The sequence below is a fragment of the Hemicordylus capensis genome, chromosome 2, assembly GCF_027244095.1.
Source record: "Hemicordylus capensis ecotype Gifberg chromosome 2, rHemCap1.1.pri, whole genome shotgun sequence".
Lineage (NCBI taxonomy): Eukaryota > Metazoa > Chordata > Lepidosauria > Squamata > Cordylidae > Hemicordylus > Hemicordylus capensis.
This window is the reverse complement of record NC_069658.1, coordinates 415229893-415252446: the sequence shown is the minus strand read 5'-3', so window position 1 is coordinate 415252446 and position 22554 is coordinate 415229893. Positions and strand designations below refer to the sequence as shown.

The 22554-nt window shown below is 48.1% G+C and overlaps 1 protein-coding gene across 7 annotated transcripts in view; it reads left to right on the top strand.

Moving 5' to 3' along the window:
• Positions 1-22554, top strand: part of KMT2D (lysine methyltransferase 2D) — a 133699-nt gene that overhangs the window by 26856 nt on the left and 84289 nt on the right. For 6 of the 7 annotated variants that reach the window (XM_053290869.1, XM_053290871.1, XM_053290870.1 and 3 more), the window contains exons 9-19: positions 394-542; positions 2181-2347; positions 3254-3385; positions 12487-13364; positions 13535-13648; positions 14498-14608; positions 15300-15404; positions 16024-16205; positions 17451-17615; positions 19341-19450; positions 20159-20206. In XM_053290869.1, the coding sequence (XP_053146844.1) occupies positions 394-542; positions 2181-2347; positions 3254-3385; positions 12487-13364; positions 13535-13648; positions 14498-14608; positions 15300-15404; positions 16024-16205; positions 17451-17615; positions 19341-19450; positions 20159-20206 (2161 nt within the window). The remainder of the gene's footprint in view (positions 1-393; positions 543-2180; positions 2348-3253; positions 3386-12486; positions 13365-13534; positions 13649-14497; positions 14609-15299; positions 15405-16023; positions 16206-17450; positions 17616-19340; positions 19451-20158; positions 20207-22554) is intronic. The other variant, XM_053290873.1, reaches the window with a different exon arrangement.

Below are 22554 nucleotides of genomic sequence, written 5' to 3'. Positions count from 1 at the left end.
TCGGGATAACAATATCTTTTGAGAAACGTGTGTTTTTTTACCAAGCAAATGTGAAATTTTCAGGGTTCTGGATTACGTCCTTTTTTGTCTCTGGTAGAGGATATTCTTACTTTCTCCAGATCCCTTCTCAAAACGCACTTTCTCCTTAGTCTGTGGCACAACCCCCTAGTCCAGTGTACCCATATCCACTTTTTTCCTTTTCCTCTGTAGTCTCTCCTTTCTTTGTTTTTAGACAGGGACCTTTTCCTCCCCGCTGTCATGGCAGACTAGTCCCAGTGTTGGTGTTAGGGAGCCTCTGAAAGATGAATGTCTGCAGTCAGGAGGCAGTAATAATCCGGCACTCTTAGAAGAACCACCATACTGCTCCTCTGAGCACCTCTTATCTCCCTCCAGAGCTGCCGTGTTTGCTCAGACTGTGGCTTCCGCTCATCTGCACTGGATCCCAGCAGCCAGTGGTACGAGAACTACACACTGTGTGAAGGGTGTCGCGAGAAGCGTCGCAAGAATGCAGACAGCACTGAAGCTGAGCAGCACAGCCAAGAGTGAGTTTCCCGAGTGGGGAAGTGAGTGGTCTCTGCCTCTTGGCATCAGTGAAAGGGGTTGTCCAGCATGGTGACCCACCTTGCAGTGTGGTGATGAGGGTTTAAAAATGCCCTAGAAAAGTTTGTGAGGATTTGTGAGCAGACCGAGTATTGCCGTCAACTTCTCCAATGCTCATCCAGTGGTGAAAGGACTGTGCCTCATAGTGGGTCAGAACATTGCTCCATTGAGCCCAGTCTTGTCTGCCCTGACTGGCAGTGGCACTGCAGGGTCTCACTGAGAGGATGTTCCCAGCACCACCTCCTAGAGGTGTGGAGGATTGGACTTGGGGACCGTCTGCATGCAAAGCATGTGCTCCGCCACTGAGCTTATGGCTCCTCTTGTCCTGTGAGGCCAAGATTGGTGGTGGAGCATTTGTGTGCTTGTCTGGAAAGCCCATCAGAGTATGCCTGAACTCAAAACTTGGCGATGAAGACGCATGACATTTCAACCCGTAGTCCATAGGTGTTCCTTTCTGCCGGCTCTCCTTACTGCACGTTAATCACTGAAGCTTCTGAATGATCTCTTGCTGTTGTGGCAGGGCTGCTCTGGCTTGAATGTGTAATGGCAGACAACAGCTCACCAGGTTTTTAGAGCATCTCTCCTCTTTCCCCCCTTCTTGTTGCCCTCCAGAGTGTTCTCTGATCTGTCCACTAGGAGGCAGATTTTCTGAAGAAAGACTTGGCCGGATATTGGTTAGGAGGTTATCTCCCCCTCCGCTTCCTCTCTGAAGTCAGTCTTTCTTTGTGAATGGACGCAAGTTCATTCTTCTTCTCTTCTGTGAATGGACGCAAGTTCATAGCCTGACCATAGGGAGTGGCGGCAGTTGGTTTTGGTTGCCCTACTTGAGAAGTGGCTGGATGAGAAGAGGGAAGACCAGAACACTACAGACCACTGCCCCTCCCCTTAAAGTGGTTTTGCTTAAGAGCCCACCCTGAGCAGCAGTGTGCTGGGGAGGTGGGCTAGAAATAGTTTGAATAAACCAGTCAAAGCATAGGTGGTTAATAGGAGTCCTCGACAGAGGAGGGAAGTAGGCTTGCGACTGCAGTGTGGAGAAGCCTGGAATGGGATGTTAGAGAGAACGTTGATACGTTGAAAGAGAATGGTGTGGTTTCAGAGGAGAAACCTTCAGTGTGACACAAGCAAGTGTTTGAGTCAAGACAAGGCAGGGAGTGGAAGAGTCTGTGACAGGTACAATGATGAGTATTGCTGTTTCTGTTACTGTTAAGCGTCACAGTATATAGCGTAACAATATGCTCATGTTAGGCATGGCTTTATTGGATGGCATCAGGTTTTTGAGAATTGCTCTGAGGATTGATGAGAGTTAGTGGCTAAGAGACTGAGCGATAAAGAGGAAGTCTCTGGTTCAAATGTTGCTGCCTCTTTGCATCAGCCCCCCCAGCTGCAATACAGGAGTAATAAATATGGGGGAAATAAGTATTGATCTACTTGACAGGGTTATTGTCAGGATTGAGGAGACAAATGTGTGTGGAGCAGTTTGAACATTCAAAAGTGTTATATAAATGCTGAGGAGGAGAGTGATGGCTCATGGTCCCTCAAATAGCATATCTCAGATGGCATATCTCAAATCCTTTCTCTAGGCATGTTTCTCCAGTAAGCAGCATCCCCACAACAGACACACCAGCATCTCCTCAGCCACTGGAGGCAGCAGGTGTGACCGGTGAGGGGCAACCAGAAAGCAGTGGCAGCCCTGTCAGTTTGCCACAAGAAGAGGAGGTGCCATTGGACTGTCCCGAGAAACCCGCTGGTGAGTCACCCTAGCCACCTTACCCACTTTCCCTACGTATGCTTTCCGTTAAGAGGCAGTTCTTGTCAAGTGGCAGGCAAGAAGATGCTCTCTTCCAGGGATAAGATCCACCTGTGTAAAATGTCTCACAGTGAGTCTGTTCAAACGAGTAAACGAACAGCTGATTTGGCTGATCACCCCTTACACATGAGTAACAGACATGCTGAGAACGCGTTGGCATGTCCTTTAATGATGTCAGAATGGGCCCATTCTCATAGCAGCCCCACATGATTGCATATTGGGGCTGCTGTGCATTTGAACCGACTCAAAATTGTTTTACCCACTTAAGGGTTTTCTAGTACCCGGCATCCCATTTCAAACTGGAGAAGCCACAGGAGTGTTCTGTGGTACTAAATGGTGAACAGATGATATGAACTTTTATTTAAAATATATGTATAATTTTTCTTTCCAACATGGAGATATTCAAGGTAGCTAACTATTGTATTTTACAATAATCCTTCCTGTATTATAGGCCTTGATTACTTTTTGTTACTGTCTTTGATGTGCTCCAAGCTATATTCATGTATGTGCAGGACTATGACTGAAGAGACAAGAGTCAGAGCAAAAAGATCCCTTTGAGGGCTTTGCCACCATCCTGCTTTCCTCTCCTCCCAATCAGTTTGCCCCTGGGGGGAAAGCATGCGTGTGCGTGTGCGTGTGCGTGTGCGTGTGCGTGTGCGTGTGCGTGTGCGTGTGCGTGTGTGTGTGTGTGTGTGTGTGTGTGTTGCGGGTTGGCTCTGAAGCTTGAGCTCCAACTTTCCTGGGAGTCTGGTAGAGTCTGCATTAGATATTTTGTTCTGGGTGGATTTGTAGATCTTTTAAAACCAGCTGTATGATCTAAAGTGCTGTCTTATTTTCCTGTTCCAGATGCAGATAAGTCTTTAGAGGTGTCTAGTGTGGATCCAGAGGGCCCTGCAGGGCAGGAGCAAATGGAAGTGGAGGCAATGTTAGAACCCGAAAAGGCCCCTTCACCACCACCCCCTCCCCCAGTACCACCAGGTGAGATATAGGGTCAGCACTGAATTTTTGCATATCCAGGGCAGTGTCAAATTCCTGCACCAAAAAAAAAGAAGAAAAAAAGTGCTGCATTGTAGTGATTTGGCATGATTCTTAGAACATAAGAACTGCTTTTCTGGATCAGACTAAATTTCATCTCCTTCAGCATTCTTTTTTTCTGTTTTTAACAGTGGTCAGCAGATGCCTCTGGGTGTCTGTAAACAAGACATGAAGGCATTTCTCTGCCCCCTCCCCACCCCAGCACCTGAGGTTTACTGTGTCTGTACATGGAGATTCTACTTTTGGCAATTCAAGTTTTCAAAAAAAGCCAATTTGTTGGCATTAATTGGGGAGCATGAAGGTTGGGGATAATCAGGACTATGTGGATATAGATCAGGCCTGTACAACATACGGCCCGCGGGCCGCATGCGGCCCGCAAGGCCTTTTTTCTTGGCCCATGGGGCCATTCTGCTTGTCCCCCTTCCAAGTCCCACTCGGCTGGCGGCCGCCCCCAAGAAGACCCACGCCGTTCCAATAACACCCACCCGTGCTGCTCCTGAAGTGATTCCGAAGATCCGCGCCAAGATCCTGAAGTCTAGACCCCTGCCCTGCAAAAGCCCTCCCATTGCAAAAGGGCGGCGGGAGAGCTCCCCTGCCGTGCCCTTCCCCCTTGCCGGTCTGGCTGCAAATGGCTTCTAAGAAGCCTTTCGTGTGCATGCGTGAAAGGCTTCTTAGAAGCCATTCGCAGCCAGACCGGCAAAGCGGACAGCAGGGAGTTCTCTGCCGCCCGTTTTCTGAAAGGCTTCTTAGAAGCCATTTGCAGCCAGACCGGCAAGGGGGAAGGGCACGGCAGGGGAGCTCTCCCGCCGCCCTTTTGCAATGGGAGGGCTTTTGCAGGGCAGGGGTCTTCACGGCAGGGCAGGGGTCTACACTTCAGGATCTTGGTGCGGATCTTCGGAATCACTTCAGGAGCGGCACGGGTGGGTGTTATTGGAACGGCGCGGGTCTTCTTGGGGGCGGCCGCCAGCCGAGCAGGACTTGGAAGGGTGTGCAAAGAGGAGGCCAAGGAAAGGTTAATTTTTCTGCGCGGCCGGGGGATGGCTGTGGGGGGCGGGGGTGAGCCAGGGGCGGTCCTTCTTCCCTCTCCCCCAGGCGGTGACGGCGGTGGCTCCCATAGCGACTCAGGGCCTGTAGCGATGGTCGTTCCTACTGCTCAAGGACCCTTGCCTGTGCATCTCTCTCAAGCCAAGCCTCCTGCCCCATCCTTTCGATCTTTCTTTCCACTTCTCCCTTCTTTTCCAAAATTATGAGAAGAGCTTCTCATATTTCCCCCCCCCCCAAAAGTGTTCCATGTTATGTGTGATGATTTGGCAGAGGTGGATAGGAAAAACAATGCATTTTATTATGTATTTTGTACAGATTGTATAACATTTATATTATTAAAATGAATTTTAATTCAACTTACTTCATATTAATTTAAATTAATCTTGGCCTGCTAGAATGTCAAAAGTTAAATTTTGATTAAATTCATTTTAAATTAATTTCACTTTAATTTGATTTAATTTGATTGATTGATTGATTGATTGATTGATATTAAGTGTTACTCTAATAATCAGCACCCTAAGAATTGACCTCGGCCCCCATGAACCAAGTCACGGGTGGTTTCGGCCCATCAGGTCATTTGAGTTGTGCAAGCCTGATATAGATAGATATTTCTGTAACTACCAAAGTTCTGAACCAAGTTCAACCCAGATTCTGCAAATCAGGCAAATTCTATGCACTTGTCAACTGTGCTGTTCAGCATTCTGATAGTACATTTTGAAAGTGCAAAGTACTTTGCTTGTATTATCTTGCTGTAATGCTTATAATGAGCCTGTAAAAGTAGGTAAATAGGATCATCCCCATATTGCAGTTGGGAAGCTGAACCCAAGGCCACCTAGTGAATTCATGGCAGAGGTAAGATTCAAACCATAAAATCTTGAATCGTAGCTCAGACTTTTAGCCATTACACTATACCAGCTTTCAGTAATCCTGTTTCTTCTAGATGTGGGATCTGATCTCCTTAGTATTGGAAATTGGCCATCTTAATTCCTGCGCTTCTGAAACTTCACCAGCTATTGTCATCCAATCTTGACAGACTCTAAAATGGGTAGCTTACTCATTTAAAAAAATAAAAGCAATTGTGGTCCCCAATCAGGATTCATAATTCTATTTTTGGAATTGCAGCACTGAGCAAATCCAGCGTGCTAGGTGCTTTTCCATTGCACAACGCTGTACTCCCCCCGAAAACCCCTGCTCAACTTAAATGTACAGGCTGTGGTGATGTCCTGATTTGTGCCAATGTTGAACATGGAGCGTGTGGAGTTCTCTGGGGCTGTATTAGAGAAATCTGAGTGGATTATCCTCTCCACGTGGCTCAAGGCAGGACTATGCAAATTAGAGCCTTTAAGAGCCCGGAGCGGGGAGATAAGCCCGCCCATTCATTTCAGTCCCGCGCTGGCTCATGGCAGAACACTCTCTTCAAATGGTTTTGTCTATATTCCTTAACTTTTATTGATTCTGAACTCCTTGTGTGTTCCCCAGTTTTCTCTTTATCTTCCTTATTCCTTAAAATAATAAATAAAATAAAATAAAACATGTGTGCGTGCGCACCCCCCCCCTTTCATTTTCCTTTTCCTTCTCCATTTCTCCCCTCCGTGCTTTTGACTACTCCAGCCCTGTCTTTCCTGTTGTTGTCTGTTCCGTGCCATGGAGCAGCGCAGGTGATTGAGGAATATAATTATGCCTAAAGCTAAAAAAACCAAGAGGGACTTCTCAAACAGCCCAAAGCTGCTAGTTCCAGGCATACAGAGAAGGGAAACGCTGCACTGGGTCTCCTGCCGGCCAGCCGCGAGACCTGAAGCACAGTGTCACGAGGAGGGACGGTGCCGCATGGAGAAGGCATGGGCTCACTGGGCCAAGCTTTGGCTCCACTTCCAGCTGCCCAGGGAGAGCTGCAGCAGCAGCTATTGTGCCCCAACTCCAGCGAAGAGGAGCTGGCTTCAGAGGCGCTGCTGCCAGTTTCCAGCACAAGTGGGAACCTACTTGTGAGTAGGTTTACCCACGTGATGAGAATGGCTGCAGCCAAGACCTCAGCAGACTGTTTTCAGCAGGAAGTGAGGAGGAAACTGTGCGCTTCATAGCTCCACAATGGCCCACCAGAGGGCAGCAAGCGGAGCCACTATATCATTTATGACGGCCCAGCAATCGGTGAGCTTGAACTGCAGAGAGGACAACTTTGGGCCCCGAAGCTCTAACATTCCCCAGGGAAGTGCCCCCAGGCTGGCAAGCCTGCTTCCTTAATATCCTTTCGGACTCATTGGCAAACTGGAAAAGAACAGATCCAAAACGGGTGTGGGTGTCTTTAATCTGTCAGGCTAGCCAGACAGTAAAACAGACAGAGGCAGAAGTAGAATAGCAAAGTCTTACAGGAAGAAATTCTCCAGGTTCAGTCCAAGTCAAATCCAATCAATACAACAGAGTCCAAATCGAAGTCTACGGGCAAGGTCAACACAGTCCAGGGTCCAAACACGGTCAAGACAATACATGAACACAGCCGATTGGCTCACAGGAAATTGACGTTGCTATCAGCAGGGTAACTGTGGTGCAGTCGTCTTAAATAGGCTGACTCCCGGTGCTGTTAATCAAGAGTTCCTGAGTCAGCAGCTTTGCCTGTTCTATGCATGCGGTTCCTTAACTCTTGCTGTCTCTTGGACCGACGCCTCTCCACAGCTGAGACCAGTTGTGCCTCCTCCTCAAGAGCTGCCTCACCCGACTCTAACTCATTTTCAACTCCCCGTGCGTCGGACCCACTCTCCTTTGCAACTTCTGGTCCTTGCCTGCCCTCCTCTGCTGTAACCTCCATCCCCTCCTCTAGCTCCTCCTCGGAGTCTTCCAGCATGCTCATGACAGCGGGGCAGAAGGGACCGTTCCACCTTATCTAAGACTGGTTCATCAACCTCACAGTTAAAAAGCCCTTCCCCGAAAAAGGCCAAAAAGAAATCAAAGCATGGGGAAAAGGCCAGAAGAGACAAATCTATGGAATCAAATAAAAGGAACCAGGGCCCAGAGAACGTTCATTCTTCTGAATGGTCAGGTTCTAATTCTTCCAGTCCACGATCGTCTAAGCCCCAGATTCCTGTCAGTCCTCCCAGTAGACCAGGGCCAGTTATTCCAATTGACATAGATGCTGAAATTGTTCCTGATAACTCTACACCTATACCCCCGGCTTGGGGCCCCCTAGATCTTGAGGAGGGTGAGTGTTCAGGAGCGGAAGAACCAGACAATCTGGATTCCCCTCTGAGACGGTTTCAGTGGATTGATTTTGCCCCTTCTCATGACAGGGCTATTTCTACTCTGAGCCCCTGGTGGCGCAGTGGTAAAACTGCCACCCTGTAACCAGAAGGTTACAAGTTCGATCCTGACCAGGGGCTCAGGGTTGACTCAGCCTTCCATCCTTCCGAGGTCGGTAAAATGAGTACCCAGAATGTTGGGGGCAATATGCTAAATCATTGTAAACTGCTTAGAGAGCTCTGGCTATAGAGCGGTATAAAAATGTAAGTTCTATTGCTATTGCTAAGTGCTATTGCTACTCTGGGGCTGCAAGCAGCACCCACCACTGACACAACCACTCCAGTAATTAAGAGTGCACTGGTGTTTCCAAAGCCGAGGTCTGACCACTTGGCACTACCCTTATCAAACCACTTTGTTGAGGCCATTAAGGAGGAATGGAAGTTCCCAGTCTCCAATCAGAAATCCTTAGCCTTTGCAAATAAATATTCCTTTCAGGAGGTACCAGCTGACACGTTTAAGGCTCCTCCCACCGATTCCCCAGTGGTGGTGCTGTTGTCGGGGGTACTGTTACCCCGTGATGGGGAATCTGCATTAAAGGATGCAACGGATAAACATTTGGAAGCAGCCATGCGTAAATCACATGTTGAAGCTTTTTTATCCATACGGGCTTCAGCAGCCTCCTCACTGCTGTCCAGAGTCTCACTTACCTGGCTGGATGATCTCATCCAGGACCCTGCTACTGACCCAGCAAAGTTGCGTAGACTGCTGGCCAAGAGTCAAAAGGCCCAGGCATTTATATCAGATGCTGCACTAGACACTGTACATTTTGCTTCTAGGTCAGCAGTATCATCAGTTGTAGGTCGTAGGGACCTCTGGTTAAAATACTGCTAGGTAGACCCCTCATCTAAGATGAGCCTCAAAGCAGTGCCTTGATGGAAACAAAGCTATTTGGGCAGGCGGCACTTAAAGACATTCTGATTGAGTCAAAGGCCAAAAGAAAAGTCATGCCGTCCTCTTTTTGTAAACAGGAATGTAATCAACCTAGAAGTCCTTTTCAAACCTTTCAGTCCTTTCGCCAGATCCGGCTGCCCTTTTGTGGACGTGACAGGAATTTTAGACCTCAGCATCAGCAGTGAAACAGATCAAGGCCCAATCAACAATTCAGTAGTACCCGAGCCACTGCCACTGCTCAGTTCAAGAGGGGGAAACAGTAGGCTTGAATCACCCCACAGAGTGTTGGGGGGCCGCCTATCATCTTTTCTACATACCTGGGAATTTTCAACAACAGACGGCTCAGCGCTGTACTCTATGGCCACCGGATACAGAATAGAATTGAATGCCAACCCACAGGTTTCTTCCCACTCCAACCTGACATTCACCTTCCAAAGATGTGGGCTTCTGGGAAGCCATCAGTCACCTGTTGGACATCGGGGCCATAGCATTAGTCCCTCCAGGCCAACAGGGACTAGGCATCTATTCTATTCTGTTTACGGTGCCCAAATAGGATGGTTCCCTGTTGGTTGTACTGGACCTAAAATATCTGAATTGTTGAGTGAGAAGATGATGGTTCAAGATGGAATCTCTGAGGTGGATTGCAGAGGCCCTTCAGCACCTGGATTTTCTGGCTTTAGTCGACCTCCGGGAAGCTTACCTACCTCTTCCAATCCATTCTGCCAGCTGCCACCTGCTGTGCTTCCTCTATGCGGGGGTACACTATCAGTACTAAGCCCTGTCTTTCAGAATACCATTGGCATCTTGCGTGTTTATGAAAATACTGGCGCCAGTAATGGCTTCCTTACGGCTCCTAGGGGTCAGGGTGTTCTCTTACTTAGACGACTTGCTTATCAAGTCCCCATCTCTCAGCACCACCCAACAAGATGTCAAAGCTATACTAAGAGCACTGGAAGATCACAGCTTCTTAGTAAATTGGGGGAGGGGGGTGGTCACCTGGATCTGACACACCAACTTCTACATCTGGGTGTATTGATCGACACACAGGAAAACAGTCTGTTTTTTACCACCAGAATACCTTCAGACACTGCAACAGGCGGTCTCACAAGTACTCACCAACAGAACAGCCACACTGATAGCGTTATCTCGCTTGCTGGGCCTGATGGTGGCAACTTGAAATTCAGTACCTTGGGTGCGTTTTCACCTATACCCATGGTTCCTTTTACCTCATCACAAGGACACTGCAGTCAAGTCTCCCAAACTAGTGGAAATCTCTCTGGCCATTTAACACTGTAGCCTGGTGGATGTCTCAGGTCAGCCCAGGGCATTTGGTCACCAGCCGAAGGTGCCCACAGCGTCAGCTGGATGGAGTTGTGGGTGTTCAGACTAGCCCTCTTGGCCTTCAGATCCATGGTGCACCATTGACATGTACTCGTGAAGACAGACAACATCACTGCAAAAGCCTGTATAAACAGGCAAGGCAGAACGCAACCTTTCTGATGCATTGGGCAGAGACGCACATCATTTCTATAACAGCGCACTACGTTCAGGGAGGCCTGAATTCATTGGCAGATTGGCTAGGCCGCAAGGACCTTCTGTCAGTGGAATGGAAACTCACAGTCAGTTTTTCATCTGATTACCTCCCACTTTGGCCATCTACAGAGAGATCTATTTGCGACATCACACAATGCTAAAGTGTGATGGTTTTACACGAGGTTCTACTGCAGACAGGTAGAAGCAGTGGATGCATTGGCAGCACCATGGCCAAAAGTCTTTTTATATTCATTCCCATCAACTCCTCTTCTCAGCCATCTGCTTCAAAGGATCCAAACCTTCAGGGCAGAGATTATAATAGTGGCTGCTTTCTGGCCTCGATGGACGTGGTTTGCAGAACTTCAGAACCTGTCAACAGCCAAACACCTGCCTCTTCCGTGACAGAAAATCTCTTGCAACAGGGACCAGTATGCCATCAGGATCCAGGTTTGTTGAAGCTAGCCGCCTGGAGCAGCACACGTTAAAAACACACTGTTACTCCAGCTCAGTACTTAATACAATTTTGGCATCCAGGCGTGAGTCAACCAACAGGATTTACCAGTGTACGTGGAGGGCCTTCCTACGTTGGTCAGTAAGGAACTCTGTTCCTAGGGGGAAAGCCACAATGAAGCATCTGCTCCAATTTTTACAGGAGGGCCTAGAAAAAGGCTTGAGGGTAAATACACTGAAGTGCCAGGCAGCCTCATTAGTAGGCCTGATCTCTGCAGTCTCTAGAGGTTCTCTACAAGCTCACCCACATCTGAAGAGGTTTCTTAAGGACGTGACCTTGTTGACTCTTCCTGTAGTCCACTGATATCCGTTGTGGGACCTTCATACAGTACTAAGAACAGTTCAATGAACCGTTCCCCTAAGACTTTTGTCTTTCAAGGCAGCATTTCTTATAGCGGTTACATTGGCACGAAGGGTCTCAGCGCTCTATTTGTGCACAAAAACTTATGCGTATTTTCCAGCGACTCATTCCTGTCCTTAGCTTTTCACCAATTGCAGGATATCATCTTACCATCTTTCTGTCCAAAACGGTCTCATCAGAAAGAAAAACTCTGGCATGAGTTGGATATACATAGATGCCTTTAAGATTTAATTACAACATACTGAGTGGTTTAGGGTCATGGAAGCCTTATTTGTGTCATTCCATCCAAGTTCAATGGGCCAACCAGTTTCATGGTTAACCGTAGGCTGGTGGATCAAAGCATGTATAGCATTGACCGATGAGCCTCAGCACCTCAGAGCACCTAGCAGGATTTTAGCGCATTCCACAAGAGCAGCTGCTACTTTGGCAACATCCTCTACAAACACTCCTGTTCAAGAGATATGTCAAGCTGCCATGTGGAAGGCACTGCCTACATTTACAAAGAACTATAAGCTGGACTCTCATGCCTCAGCTCAGGCTGCCTTTGGCAGACAGATCCTCCAGCTAGTTTTCCCCCCTGAGTAGGTGTGAGAGTTCCCTCCTTATCAGTGGTTATTCGGGCTGTGCTGTGGTATATTCCCACTCAGATGTCCTCTAATACAGCCCCAGAGAACGGAGCATTGGTTCACTTACTGTGAAGGCTCCTTCTTGTGGCTGTATTCGAGGACATCTGGACTCGCCCATTGATCACTCACACCTATTCAAGGGAAAAATTGGGAGGGAAAGTTGGTTTTTCATTGTTCTCTACTTAGAGAACAATGGTCTGTTACCTCACTCATTTTTGTGTTTCTTGACTATGTTCTTGTTACATATTGTTCAAAGTGTTTGTTTTCCATTTCGCTTATACTTGGCCTAAAAGAACTGGGTGGGCTCTTAAAGGCTCTGTCTAATTTGCATAGTCCCGCTTTGAGCCTCGTGGAGAGGATAACCCACTCAGATGTCCTTGAATACAACCACAAGAAGGATCCTTCACAGTAAGTGAATCCTTTGCTGGCGGAGAAGACACTGAACCTTCCAGGAATTGTGCACCCCAGCAAGGAGCTCTTGAAAGCTAAGCTTTCCTCTTGCAGAGTTGTCCACTTCAGGGCTTCTGATGGGGTAGATATAATTTAAAGTGTCTCTTGGGATTCATATATTGGGAGAGTGCGCTTTTTATTCTGGTGTCTCAGTTGTGCCTGACAGCCTCCACAGCACTGCCCATGATCCAGTGGAATGACTTTGGAGATGGGATGAGTTACTGCATAACTTTGACAAATGTTGTTCCTTTGTTCCTCTGCTTCAGTGCACAGAGGAACACTGTTCTCTAAGACATGTGGGAATGGCTGTTCACACACCTCTTTCCTTTCTCCTCCCTCAGATCCGGTGTCACCTGCTCACCCTGAAGAATCATCGCTAGGTGTCAAAGAGCCTCCTGCCTTTGAGGTGGTGCCACCCATAGAGCCTGAACCCACAGAAAGCCATATTGAGACTGCACCCTCCTCTGCTCAGGTAGCTGAGTCATCCTCCATGAGCCCTCAGCCTGGCTCCCTCAAAGCTGGCTTGCCTGAAGCTGCTGAGGAAGGAGAGCCCAGTGAGGAGCCTATGGACACAGGGACAGAGGGGCTTGTCCTGCACAGCCCTGTTACCAACAGAGTCCAGCCCAGCCAAGAAGAGGAGGAAGAGGAGCTGGCGTCAACCAAGATGGAGCTCGAGGAGAGATTCTCTCCACAGCTGAGTGAAGAGGAGGCACTAGAAGAAGGGCATGCCACTGTGGGGCCAGAGCCCAACGAGACTTCACTCAGCTTTGCCAGCGAATCCAAGCGCTCTCCTTCGCCTGTGGAGGCAGAATTGCTGGGCAGCACATCCACCCCGATGGAGGCCTATGGAGCTGCCAACCCGCTAGAGGGAGGGGCAGGGGGTGAAGAGGAGGCAGGAGCAGCGCCACGACCACCCCTGAGGCCCCACCCCTTGCTTAAGTCAGATATTGTTAATGAGATCTCAAACCTGAGCCAGGGCGATGCCAGTGCCTGCAGCTTCCCAGGTTCGGAGCTGCCATTTGCTTCCCCGTACCACGAAGGTGGGGGCTCGCTTTCCCTGGAGATGGCTGGCCTGACCTCCACAGATGTCAGCCTGCAGAAGGAAGATGGCGCCTCTTTGCCCCTGGGCGAGATGGATGACTCTTTACTGTTCGATGTAAAAAGCGAGGGCGACAAGGGACGGCGGCGCAGCTCTCCAGCCCGCTCGCGTGTCAAACAGGTAACCCGAGAGACCAAACGAGAGGATTCTGGGTGGTGCTTTCCAGGAGTTCCCTATCCTGGATAGCCCCATGCCTATGAGTGGTGGGAACACCGGAGGGAGGACCATGTAATGGAGTGTGCACACCTGAAAGAGATTTTTCTCTCCTCATTTTTTCCTTCTGGTCATAGGGCCGCAGCAGTAGTTTTCCTGGGAGGAGACGGCCTCGGGGAGGGTCTCACGCAGGTCGAGGGCGGGGCCGTTCACGGTTGAAATCCACTACTTCTTCCATCGAGACATTGGCGGTAAGACAACTCTGGCAGGAAGGAGAGTATTTTGGGGTCAGGTGTGAGAGGTTCCCAGGGAAAGAGTTGTCAAAAATGTGAGGCTAGCTTCTCTCCAGAAAGGCTAGGCAGCTGCTAAGCTAGGCTCATGCAGTGCCTGTGGCTGGGGCCTGCAGGCAGAATCAGCTCTCCCTTGTTCCTAGTCCTCAATTAGTGCACATTGAATGGCTCCCTGTTTTGCTTAGTGCTTGGAGTCTGTGGAGTAGGCTGGAATTTTTTCTTTTTGCACAGTTTAAATAGATTTTATAGGTATCCCCCAGACATTGCTTTGCCACATTCTGTCTGCAGCAGGGCTTCTTTCCCTTTTTAGAGTTCCAAGGCAGGAGATGGTTGCAGATGTAGTTCTTCCTGACACTCAAATACTGAGAAGTTGCACTTGTGGAATCTCTGGCTTCCTCAGTGCTTCTAAGGAGTAGGAATCCTGTCCTCTGTGGAGCATGCGCACTCTGACAAGAACTAGCCTGTGGAAGTATATGTGGAAAGGACAAGTGTGTGGGGAGTATAAGGCCTGTATTTCACTTGCCATTCTCCCCTGTAGCAGGGGGCAATGTCTCCAGTGCATGACTGGCAGGCTGAGGATTTGGTGGTGTGTGTGTGTTTCTCCTCTGGGTCAGAGCTGCACAGCACTGGCCTGCCAAGCCGCTATTGGACTACAACTCTCATCATCCCTGTTCATTGCCCACTGTGGTTGAGGATGATGAGAGTTGTAGTCCAACAATAGCTGGAGGGCCAAAGTTGTGCAGCCCTGGTCTAGACAATACTCCGAATACCAGGAACAGTGTCTTACTTGGTTCTCCTCCTGCCATCCAGCTTGCAGATATCGACAGTTCCCCAAGCAAGGAGGATGACGAGGATGACGACGACACAATGCAAAACACAGTGGTGCTCTTCTCCAACACTGACAAGTTTGTGCTGATGCAGGTAGGAAAGGAAGATGAGGGCTGTTTAATTGTTGGTTCAGACTTGCCCCTGATTTAGTGAGTGGGGTGGATCTGTGACTTTCATTGCAAGCTGCTGCTCTAAAAGGGCTACAGAGATCTGTTGAATGAAAGGGGACACCTCCAGACAGCAAGGAGGCGGCAGCTGGCCTTTCCAAGTGAAACTCTGGCTCTTTCTAATAAGAGGTCCTGCAGGCAATTGTGGCTGAGCAGTGCCCATCTGAAGTCAATGCTGGTGTATCTTTTCAGCCCAGATTTTCTCTGGACTTTTGGCTTCTTTATTTTTGAAGTCATTTTGGCTCCAGCGTGGTGATGGTGGCTGCGGCATAGGGGCCATTTTGTCTTTTCATGCCTTGTCTTGATGGCAAACTGGCCTTCCGTTCTGACAGTGAGTGGTAGCTATTTTTTTTTTTAATTACTGTAAATACTCTCACCCTTAAGAGAAAACAGTCCCTTTTCGAGGAGCCTCGAAAGGTGCTTGTCTTGAGGACAAGATATGTAGCATTGTTAATAATATTTTAATCACTTTAAAAGCCTGAGTAGTGGTGTAAGATGCCTAGAGTCTGCAGAGTAGACAGGAGATTAATGCCATCTGTCAGGTGAGGCTGGGGGAAAAAGAACTTGTTTCCTGGGCTTTGGCAGGCCTCTCCTGATGCCTCTCTTCTCCCTGACAGGACATGTGTGTAGTCTGTGGTAGCTTTGGCCGTGGCTCTGAGGGGCATCTCCTGGCGTGTTCCCAGTGCTCACAGTGTTACCACCCTTACTGCGTCAACAGCAAGGTAAGGGCTGTGCTGTGTGTGGCCTTCTCCCTGCCTCCAAGATACAGAACTCCTAAAGTCCCAGATTCTGCAGTAGGACATCCGGAATGTATGTGGCCGTGAGCGAAATGTCTCGAACTACCCACATGGAATACAGAGCTGCCTTGGCTTAGATTTTTGCCAAGTTCTGAAAAATGCAGCTCTGGGTTGGGGACGCATGGAACGTGTGTGGAGAGGAGCAACAGGGAAATAGAAAGCTGTACTGAGCATCACTGTCTCATATGCTGACCTGTGCAAACCTGAACTGGATCCCTGGGGTCTGAACTGTGTGGATCCCATAAAGCTTGAAAATAGCACAGAATGCAGTGTTGATGACGCATGGGGCAATTTTGTTGTGTTGCCCTGTTCCCCGCAGCCTTGCACAGATGGCAAGCCTGAGAGGGTTCTCTGTGTCCATGGGTGGGGGTGGGGGGCTATGGAAACGCTGCCCTTGTGGGATCCACTTCCTCAGGATTCAGGAAGCCTGGGTTGAAATCAGCCATGGCCCTCCAACCCTCTCCCCAAGCGGGGGCCCCCCAGTCTTTTCGCCACACCATGCAGGGCTCTCTCTACAACTTTGTTCCTTCTTCTCTGCTAAAAGATTACCAAGGTGATGTTGCTAAAGGGCTGGCGCTGTGTAGAATGCATTGTGTGCGAAGTTTGTGGCAAAGCATCTGACCCCTCCCGCCTCTTGCTCTGCGATGACTGTGACATCAGCTACCACACATATTGCCTGGACCCGCCCCTCAACACCGTGCCCAAGGGCGGCTGGAAGTGTAAATGGTGAGAGATGAGATCTTCGGGCAGAAAGGTTGAAAGGCAGGGTGCTGTATACTTTGGGCTGCAAACAAACTCCCAGCGGTCTACCAAGACAAGCAGAATTCTTCCTACTTCCCCCCCTCCCAGTGGTCCAAACCCCTGGGCATTGTGTTCTCCATCCTCTAAGAGGCAGGTTCTTTTGAAGGAAGCTTCCATTGGGGACTGGACTAGGAGGCGCCTTCCACTTCTTCCCTTTCTGCTGCCTCCCTTGTGGACAGTTGCCAGTTCCAGTCCTGCCTTGTCCTGCTGGTTCAAGTGAAGGACTACAGCTTTTACATATGTTTGTCTGGATTTTTATAATTGGTTTTGCTGCTGCTGTTAGCCAAAAGGTTTAAAGAGCTGTATAGGCAACGGGCACCATTTTTTTTTGGTCAGATTTCTCAAGGCGGCCTATGTGTGTGCAGGCCTACCCACCATAAGGGCTAGAAACTTGTATCTTTTTAAAAAATGAAAGCTGTCATTCTCAGGATGACAAATTGTGGAAATCAAATTGTGGAAAACTAGCTTTTTGGTTTCTGCAGTTAAATTTTGAACCACCACTGGTTGGAATTCAACAATCAATCAATCAATTTTAAAAACTGTAGTTAATTTACAGTATTTGGGCAGTGTCTTCTTTGCTGAAGTTGACAAATGCAGAAATGAGGAGGCTAACTATTTAGTTGTGGACACTTTACCCAATTATTATGAAAGTAACTTTTATGTATATGAAAATAAATTACTTTATTTAAATCATTTATCAGACACTGTGGGAGACTTTATAATGTAATGCAATTAAGAGGTTATATGTTTTCCAGTAAGACACAAATGTTTTTAAAATCAGATATTTGCTTTCATGTAGTACAATTTATGGATTAAATACAATCTTTCTACTGAAAATCGCAAACAAAAAAACCACATGGTGCCCTTGCACAATAGCACATGCACATGATAAACACTTTAGAATGAGGCTGCACAACTTTGGCCCTCCTGCAGGTGTTGGCCTACAACTCCCATAATCCTCGGCTATTGGCCATTGTGGCTGGGGGTTATGGAAGTAGTAGTCCAAAAACAGCTGAAGGGCTAAAGTTATGCATCCCTGCTCCATAATGAAAGGAGGAGGATCCCTGGGCTGCTGTTCCTAGTTGAGGGAATCATCCTTGTTTCAAGGTGGGTAGAAAGACGGGGTCACAAAAAGAGGATTTTTATTGACTCCCCTCCCCTCCCTGGCAGGTGTGTGTGCTGCGTGCAGTGTGGGGCAGTTTCTCCTGGCTTTCATTGTGAATGGCAGAACAATTATACCCACTGTGCTCCCTGTGCCAGTCTTGTCGCCTGTCCCATTTGCCATGTGAAGTATGTGGAGGAGGACCTGCTAATCCAGTGCCAGCATTGCGAGAGGTAAGCCCCAGTTTTCTGCACCCCTCCTCCCTTACTTGCTCACATTGGAACGATAACTTTCACATCAACAAATGGAGGCAGTATTAGGTACTTCCTGTAAAGATTATTATAGAATAGCTCCTTCTTCCTGTATGTTTCCAGCTTTTCCAACTCAAGGCAGCTAAAATTGAGATCTGGTAAATCCCAGAATTCTCACTTGTGATTTTCCCGTGCGGTTTTGCAAGCTCTCAGTAACTCTACTCTAGAAGCTACAGACAGAGTCTTACAAATGGAACTTGGCAAATAGCCATTTAAAAGTGTAATGCGTGGCACCTGTGAGTGCACAGAGACATGGTCATCTTTATTTTCTGATCATAGTTAAAACATACGTCCAGCTACCTTAGCCACACCAGAGAGAACAAATACGTGGCAATGGTGGACCTAATCTCTTTAATTTTAAAGTGTATATTTATTTATTTATTTATTTGATTTCTATGCTGCCCTTCCAAAAATGGCTCAGGGTGGTTTACACAGAGAAATCATAAATAAATAAGATGGATCCCTGTCCCCAAAGGGCTCACAGTCTAAAAAGCAACACCAGATATACTGTGCTGGGGGTGGATAGGGCCAGCTACTCAACCTTTGCTAAATAAAGAGAATCACCGTGTTAAAAGGTGCCTCTTTGCCAAGGTAGCATGGGAATATCACGGGTTTGCCAGCACAACAAGCAATTGCTGCGTGGCTCCCAGTTTTCTGAATCCATCTGTAGGCATGGATCCAAGCTTACCCTTCATTAGTGGCATCTTTTCCCATGAACGTAGAAGAGGTCTTCAGTGAGTAGAAAGGCTTGGATCTCAATTAACTACATTCACACAAAAAGTGTCCATGAGGACAGGGGTAAGCTTGGGTCAAAGCTGTAGTGTTGCTTTCTAGAGTGGAAGTAGTTGTCCTCTTCTGGATGCAATTGCCACATAGGGCAGGTGGTGGAGAGGGCTGTTCCATAAGCCACTGGTTGGGGAACAGTATGCATCCTTCAGAGGACTTTCTCCTCTTGCCCTATTTGAGTGAAAACCAAGGAAGAGCTAAAGTATGTTAAGAGTGTGTTAATCTGATGCTGTATTCCTGTGAACATAAATAGTGATGGGTGTTAGGTTTATGAACTCCTACATTGTTTGCAGGGGTAGCCAGAGGTATTGTGGTTCCTGAAGCGAGGCACTAAATGCTACCTTGCCCCATGACATTGGTGTGGACCAGCCCCTTTCAAAATGGACCCTTGCAAGCTTTGCAAGTGATACAGGGTTGGGGAGGAAGGAAGATTGCCAGCAGCCGCCTCTTCTCTTCTTGTGCTGCTTTCAAGCTTTGCAAGACGTGTGAGGAGAGATGCTCCTTGCAAAGCTCTGTAAGGGGCCAGTTCAGGCCTGAAGAACTTCTCTGATAGTGGGGGACATCTTGCTACTCACTGGCTCAATCATCTCCTGCCTGAGGTGACCACCTCACCTTACCTTCTGAAAGGGCTGTCCTTGATAGTTTGGGCCTTAGGGTTCCTGCTCTTGCTTTTTTAAAAAAATGCTCTGCTCTTGGGCCTTCCCTTTCCCTTCTTCTCCCTCCTCCCCAGTTCAGAAACCTAGAGATGTCATAGTAGCACATCTTTCCTCCTGTGCGTCATGGTGCCAGGGCCTATGGAAGAGGAAATGTAGGCACTGCTGGCTCTCTCATGGGCCATTTAAACCTTTTTGCATTTCTCAGGTGGATGCATGCTGTCTGCGACAACCTTTTCACCGAGGAAGAAGTAGAGCAGGCTGCAGATGAGGGATTTGACTGTGTCTCTTGCCAGCCCTATGTAGTGAAGCCTGTTGGTGAGTACAGGATGGGGTGAGAGCCTCCAACCATGCTCTTCAAATTAAATTTCAAAGGAGGTGGCAGCTGCTGGACAAGGAAAGGGAGGACGTCCTGCTTATCAGAATTTGGAGGATCAGTCTGCTACCTTCTTAAGGCTAATACAGTTCTAGGTACTACCACCAGCAGTTCCTCCACACTCTTGGTATGCGTGTTTTGAGCCAAGTGTGGAGGAACTGCTGGTGGTGATGCCTAGAAGTGTGTTAGCCTTAAGGGGACAGTAGATCTGCCTCCAAATTCTGATAAGCAGGAAACCCTCTCTTTACCTATCCTGCTACTACTGCTTTCTTTTTTGCAATGGGGGACAAGTTATAAGTGCATGGTTGGTAGCAAGATAACAGATGCAGGTATATCTTCTGGTTAGCTTAAAGAGTGGAAGGAGACTGTGGCAGATACTGGAGGTGAGATGGGGAGCTAGAAATGGTAGAGAAGTTGGAGGATATGATAGGATGAGCTTGATGTTGGTAGGGTTGGATGTGGGATTAGTATGGCTGTGTGTCAGAGTTATAGGAAGAGAGTTGAGTAAGGGAGAAGAATTGGGTGAATTACTAAGCACATCCTCACAATCTCTGCCCTGCTACTTACTGGGAAGGGTTTGAGGGTTATAAAAAGGCAATAGTAGGGAATATTTCATGACTCTTGTCTTTTTGCCTGCCTTTCCCTTAAAGTTCCAGTTCCTCCTCCAGAAATTATCCCAGTGAAGATCAAGGAACCAGGTAAGCTTCTTGGGGAAAGAGTCTTAGCTTTTTTGTATGCATGGATACACAGACCAGATGGTTGATAGTTGATTTTCCAAATGATAAACTGTGTCCCTTATGGTTTGTCCTCTACAATCATACTCTTGGCCTCCTTGACCCCAGCCAGGTAACAAGGCTAACTAGATTCAGTGTGTCCCATAGAACATTGCAAGGGTCTCTCTGCTGCTGGGACCTTGCTTCCATTTAGGGCCCTGGTTCTCAAAGGGTGGGGTGGGCTGCTTCTTTTCCTTTTTACATTTTTGTGAAGATTTCCCCCAACCTCAGATTATTTATGGAGTGAGATTTAAAATAGGGGTGGTGCTCTTGTATGAGTGTGTTGCTGCTAATGTCTGTTGGAGTTTTTATTGATAATATTTTAATTGTTGGTTTTAATTTATTTTGTTATGTCTTGTTCTCCAAGTAAGTTTCCTTCATGTAGAAAAGTGATAACTTAAAAAAAATAAACTGGAATGTCCCAGGCTCTTTTCCTAGGCAAGTTTTTTGTGGAGGGTTTTAGTTGGGCCTGGAGAAAGAAGCACTGAGGCCTAAAAACTCCTTACATCACTTTATTGTTGAGGGCCAGTATGACGATCACAGTTTTAAAAATGGTTGTCTCTTAAAATCATTTATTGTCCAGCGCCTGACTTTTGAGGTACTTTAAATTTATTATTAGTATTGCATAACTCCAAGTCCCTGTGGATAGAATAAGTGGTGTAGGCGACTAGAGCGCAAGTGGAGGAGAACTCGGTTCGAATTTGACAGGATTCAGCATGTGACGCATTTGAAGGCTTATGCGGTGGCAGTGCGTGCAGCGAAAAAGAGATTCTGGTCTGTGCGCATTGCGGCTGCAGGTTCACGCTCGGCGGAGCTATCCCAGGTTGTGAGGAGTTTGGTTTCTGCTCCTACTACTTCCAATCAGTCCCCAGGAGTTGCTCTGCTGTGATGCCTTTAATGGGTTCTTTGCGAATAAGATCTCCTGTATTCGGGGTGACTTGGACTCCACTATTTCTGCAAAGTCTATGGAGGAGGTGTCCAGCAATCCGTCTTGCAGTATTAGATTGGATCAGTTTCAATCTGTGACTCCTGAGGATGTAGACAAGCTGCTTGGGGCGGTGCGGCCTACCACCCGTTCTCTGGATCCTTGCCCAACTTGGCTGCTTCTGTCTAGCAGGGAGATTGTTGGAGGTGGCCTAGTTAATATCGTAAATGCATCGCTGAGGGAGGGTAAGGTTCCTCCCTGCCTGAAGGAGGCAATGGTTAGACCACTCTTAAAGAAGCCTTTCCTGGACCCCTTAGCGATGGACAGTTACAGGCCAATCTCCAATCTCCTTTGGTTGGGCAAGGTGATTGAGAGGGTGGTGGCCGACCAGCTCCAGGCAGTCTTGGAGGAAACTGATTATCTAGACCCATTTCAAACTGGCTTTAGAGCTGGCTATGGGGTTGAGACAGCCTTGGTTGGCCTGACGGATGACCTTTACCGGGGAATCGACAGAGGGAATGTGACTCTGTTGATTCTTCTGGATCTCTCGGCGGCGTTCAATACCATCGACCATGGTATCCTTCTGGATTGCGTGGGGGAATTGGAGATAGGGGGCACTGCTTTGCATTGGTTCCGTTCCTATCTCTCAGGTAGATTCCAGGTGGTGGAGCTTGGTGACAGTTGCTCCTCAAAACAGGAGCTGTTATATGGAATCCCTCAGGGCTCCATTCTGTCACCAATGCTTTTTAACATCTACATGAAACCGCTGGGTGAGGTCATCAGGAGGTTTGGTGCTGGGTGTTATCAGTATGCTGATGACACCCAAATCTACTTCTCCTTTTCATCTTCAGGAAATGGCACTCATTCTCTAAATGCCTGCCTACAGGCAGTAATGGGCTGGATGAGGGATAACAAAATGAAGCTGAATCCAAGCAAGACAGAGGTGCTCATTGTGGGGGCTCAGAATCTGAGGGGTGAGTTAGATCTTCCTGTGCTGGATGGGGTTACACTCCCCCAGAAGGAGCAGGTGCGCAGCTTGGGAGTACTCCTGGACCCAGGCCTCACCCTGGTATCTCAAGTGGAGGCCATGGCCAGGAGTGCTTTCTATCAGCTTTGGCTAATTCGACAGCTGCGCCCATTCCTCAAAGAGGATGACCTCAAAACAGTGGTGCATCAGCTGGTAACCTCCCGGCTTGACTATTGCAATGCGCTCTACGTGGGGCTGCCTTTGTACGTAGTCCGGAAACTTCAGTTAGTTCAGAATGCGGCAGCCAGATTGGTCTTGGGGGCAACCCGGAGAGACCATATGATGCCTGTTTTGAAACAATTACACTGGCTGCCGTTATGT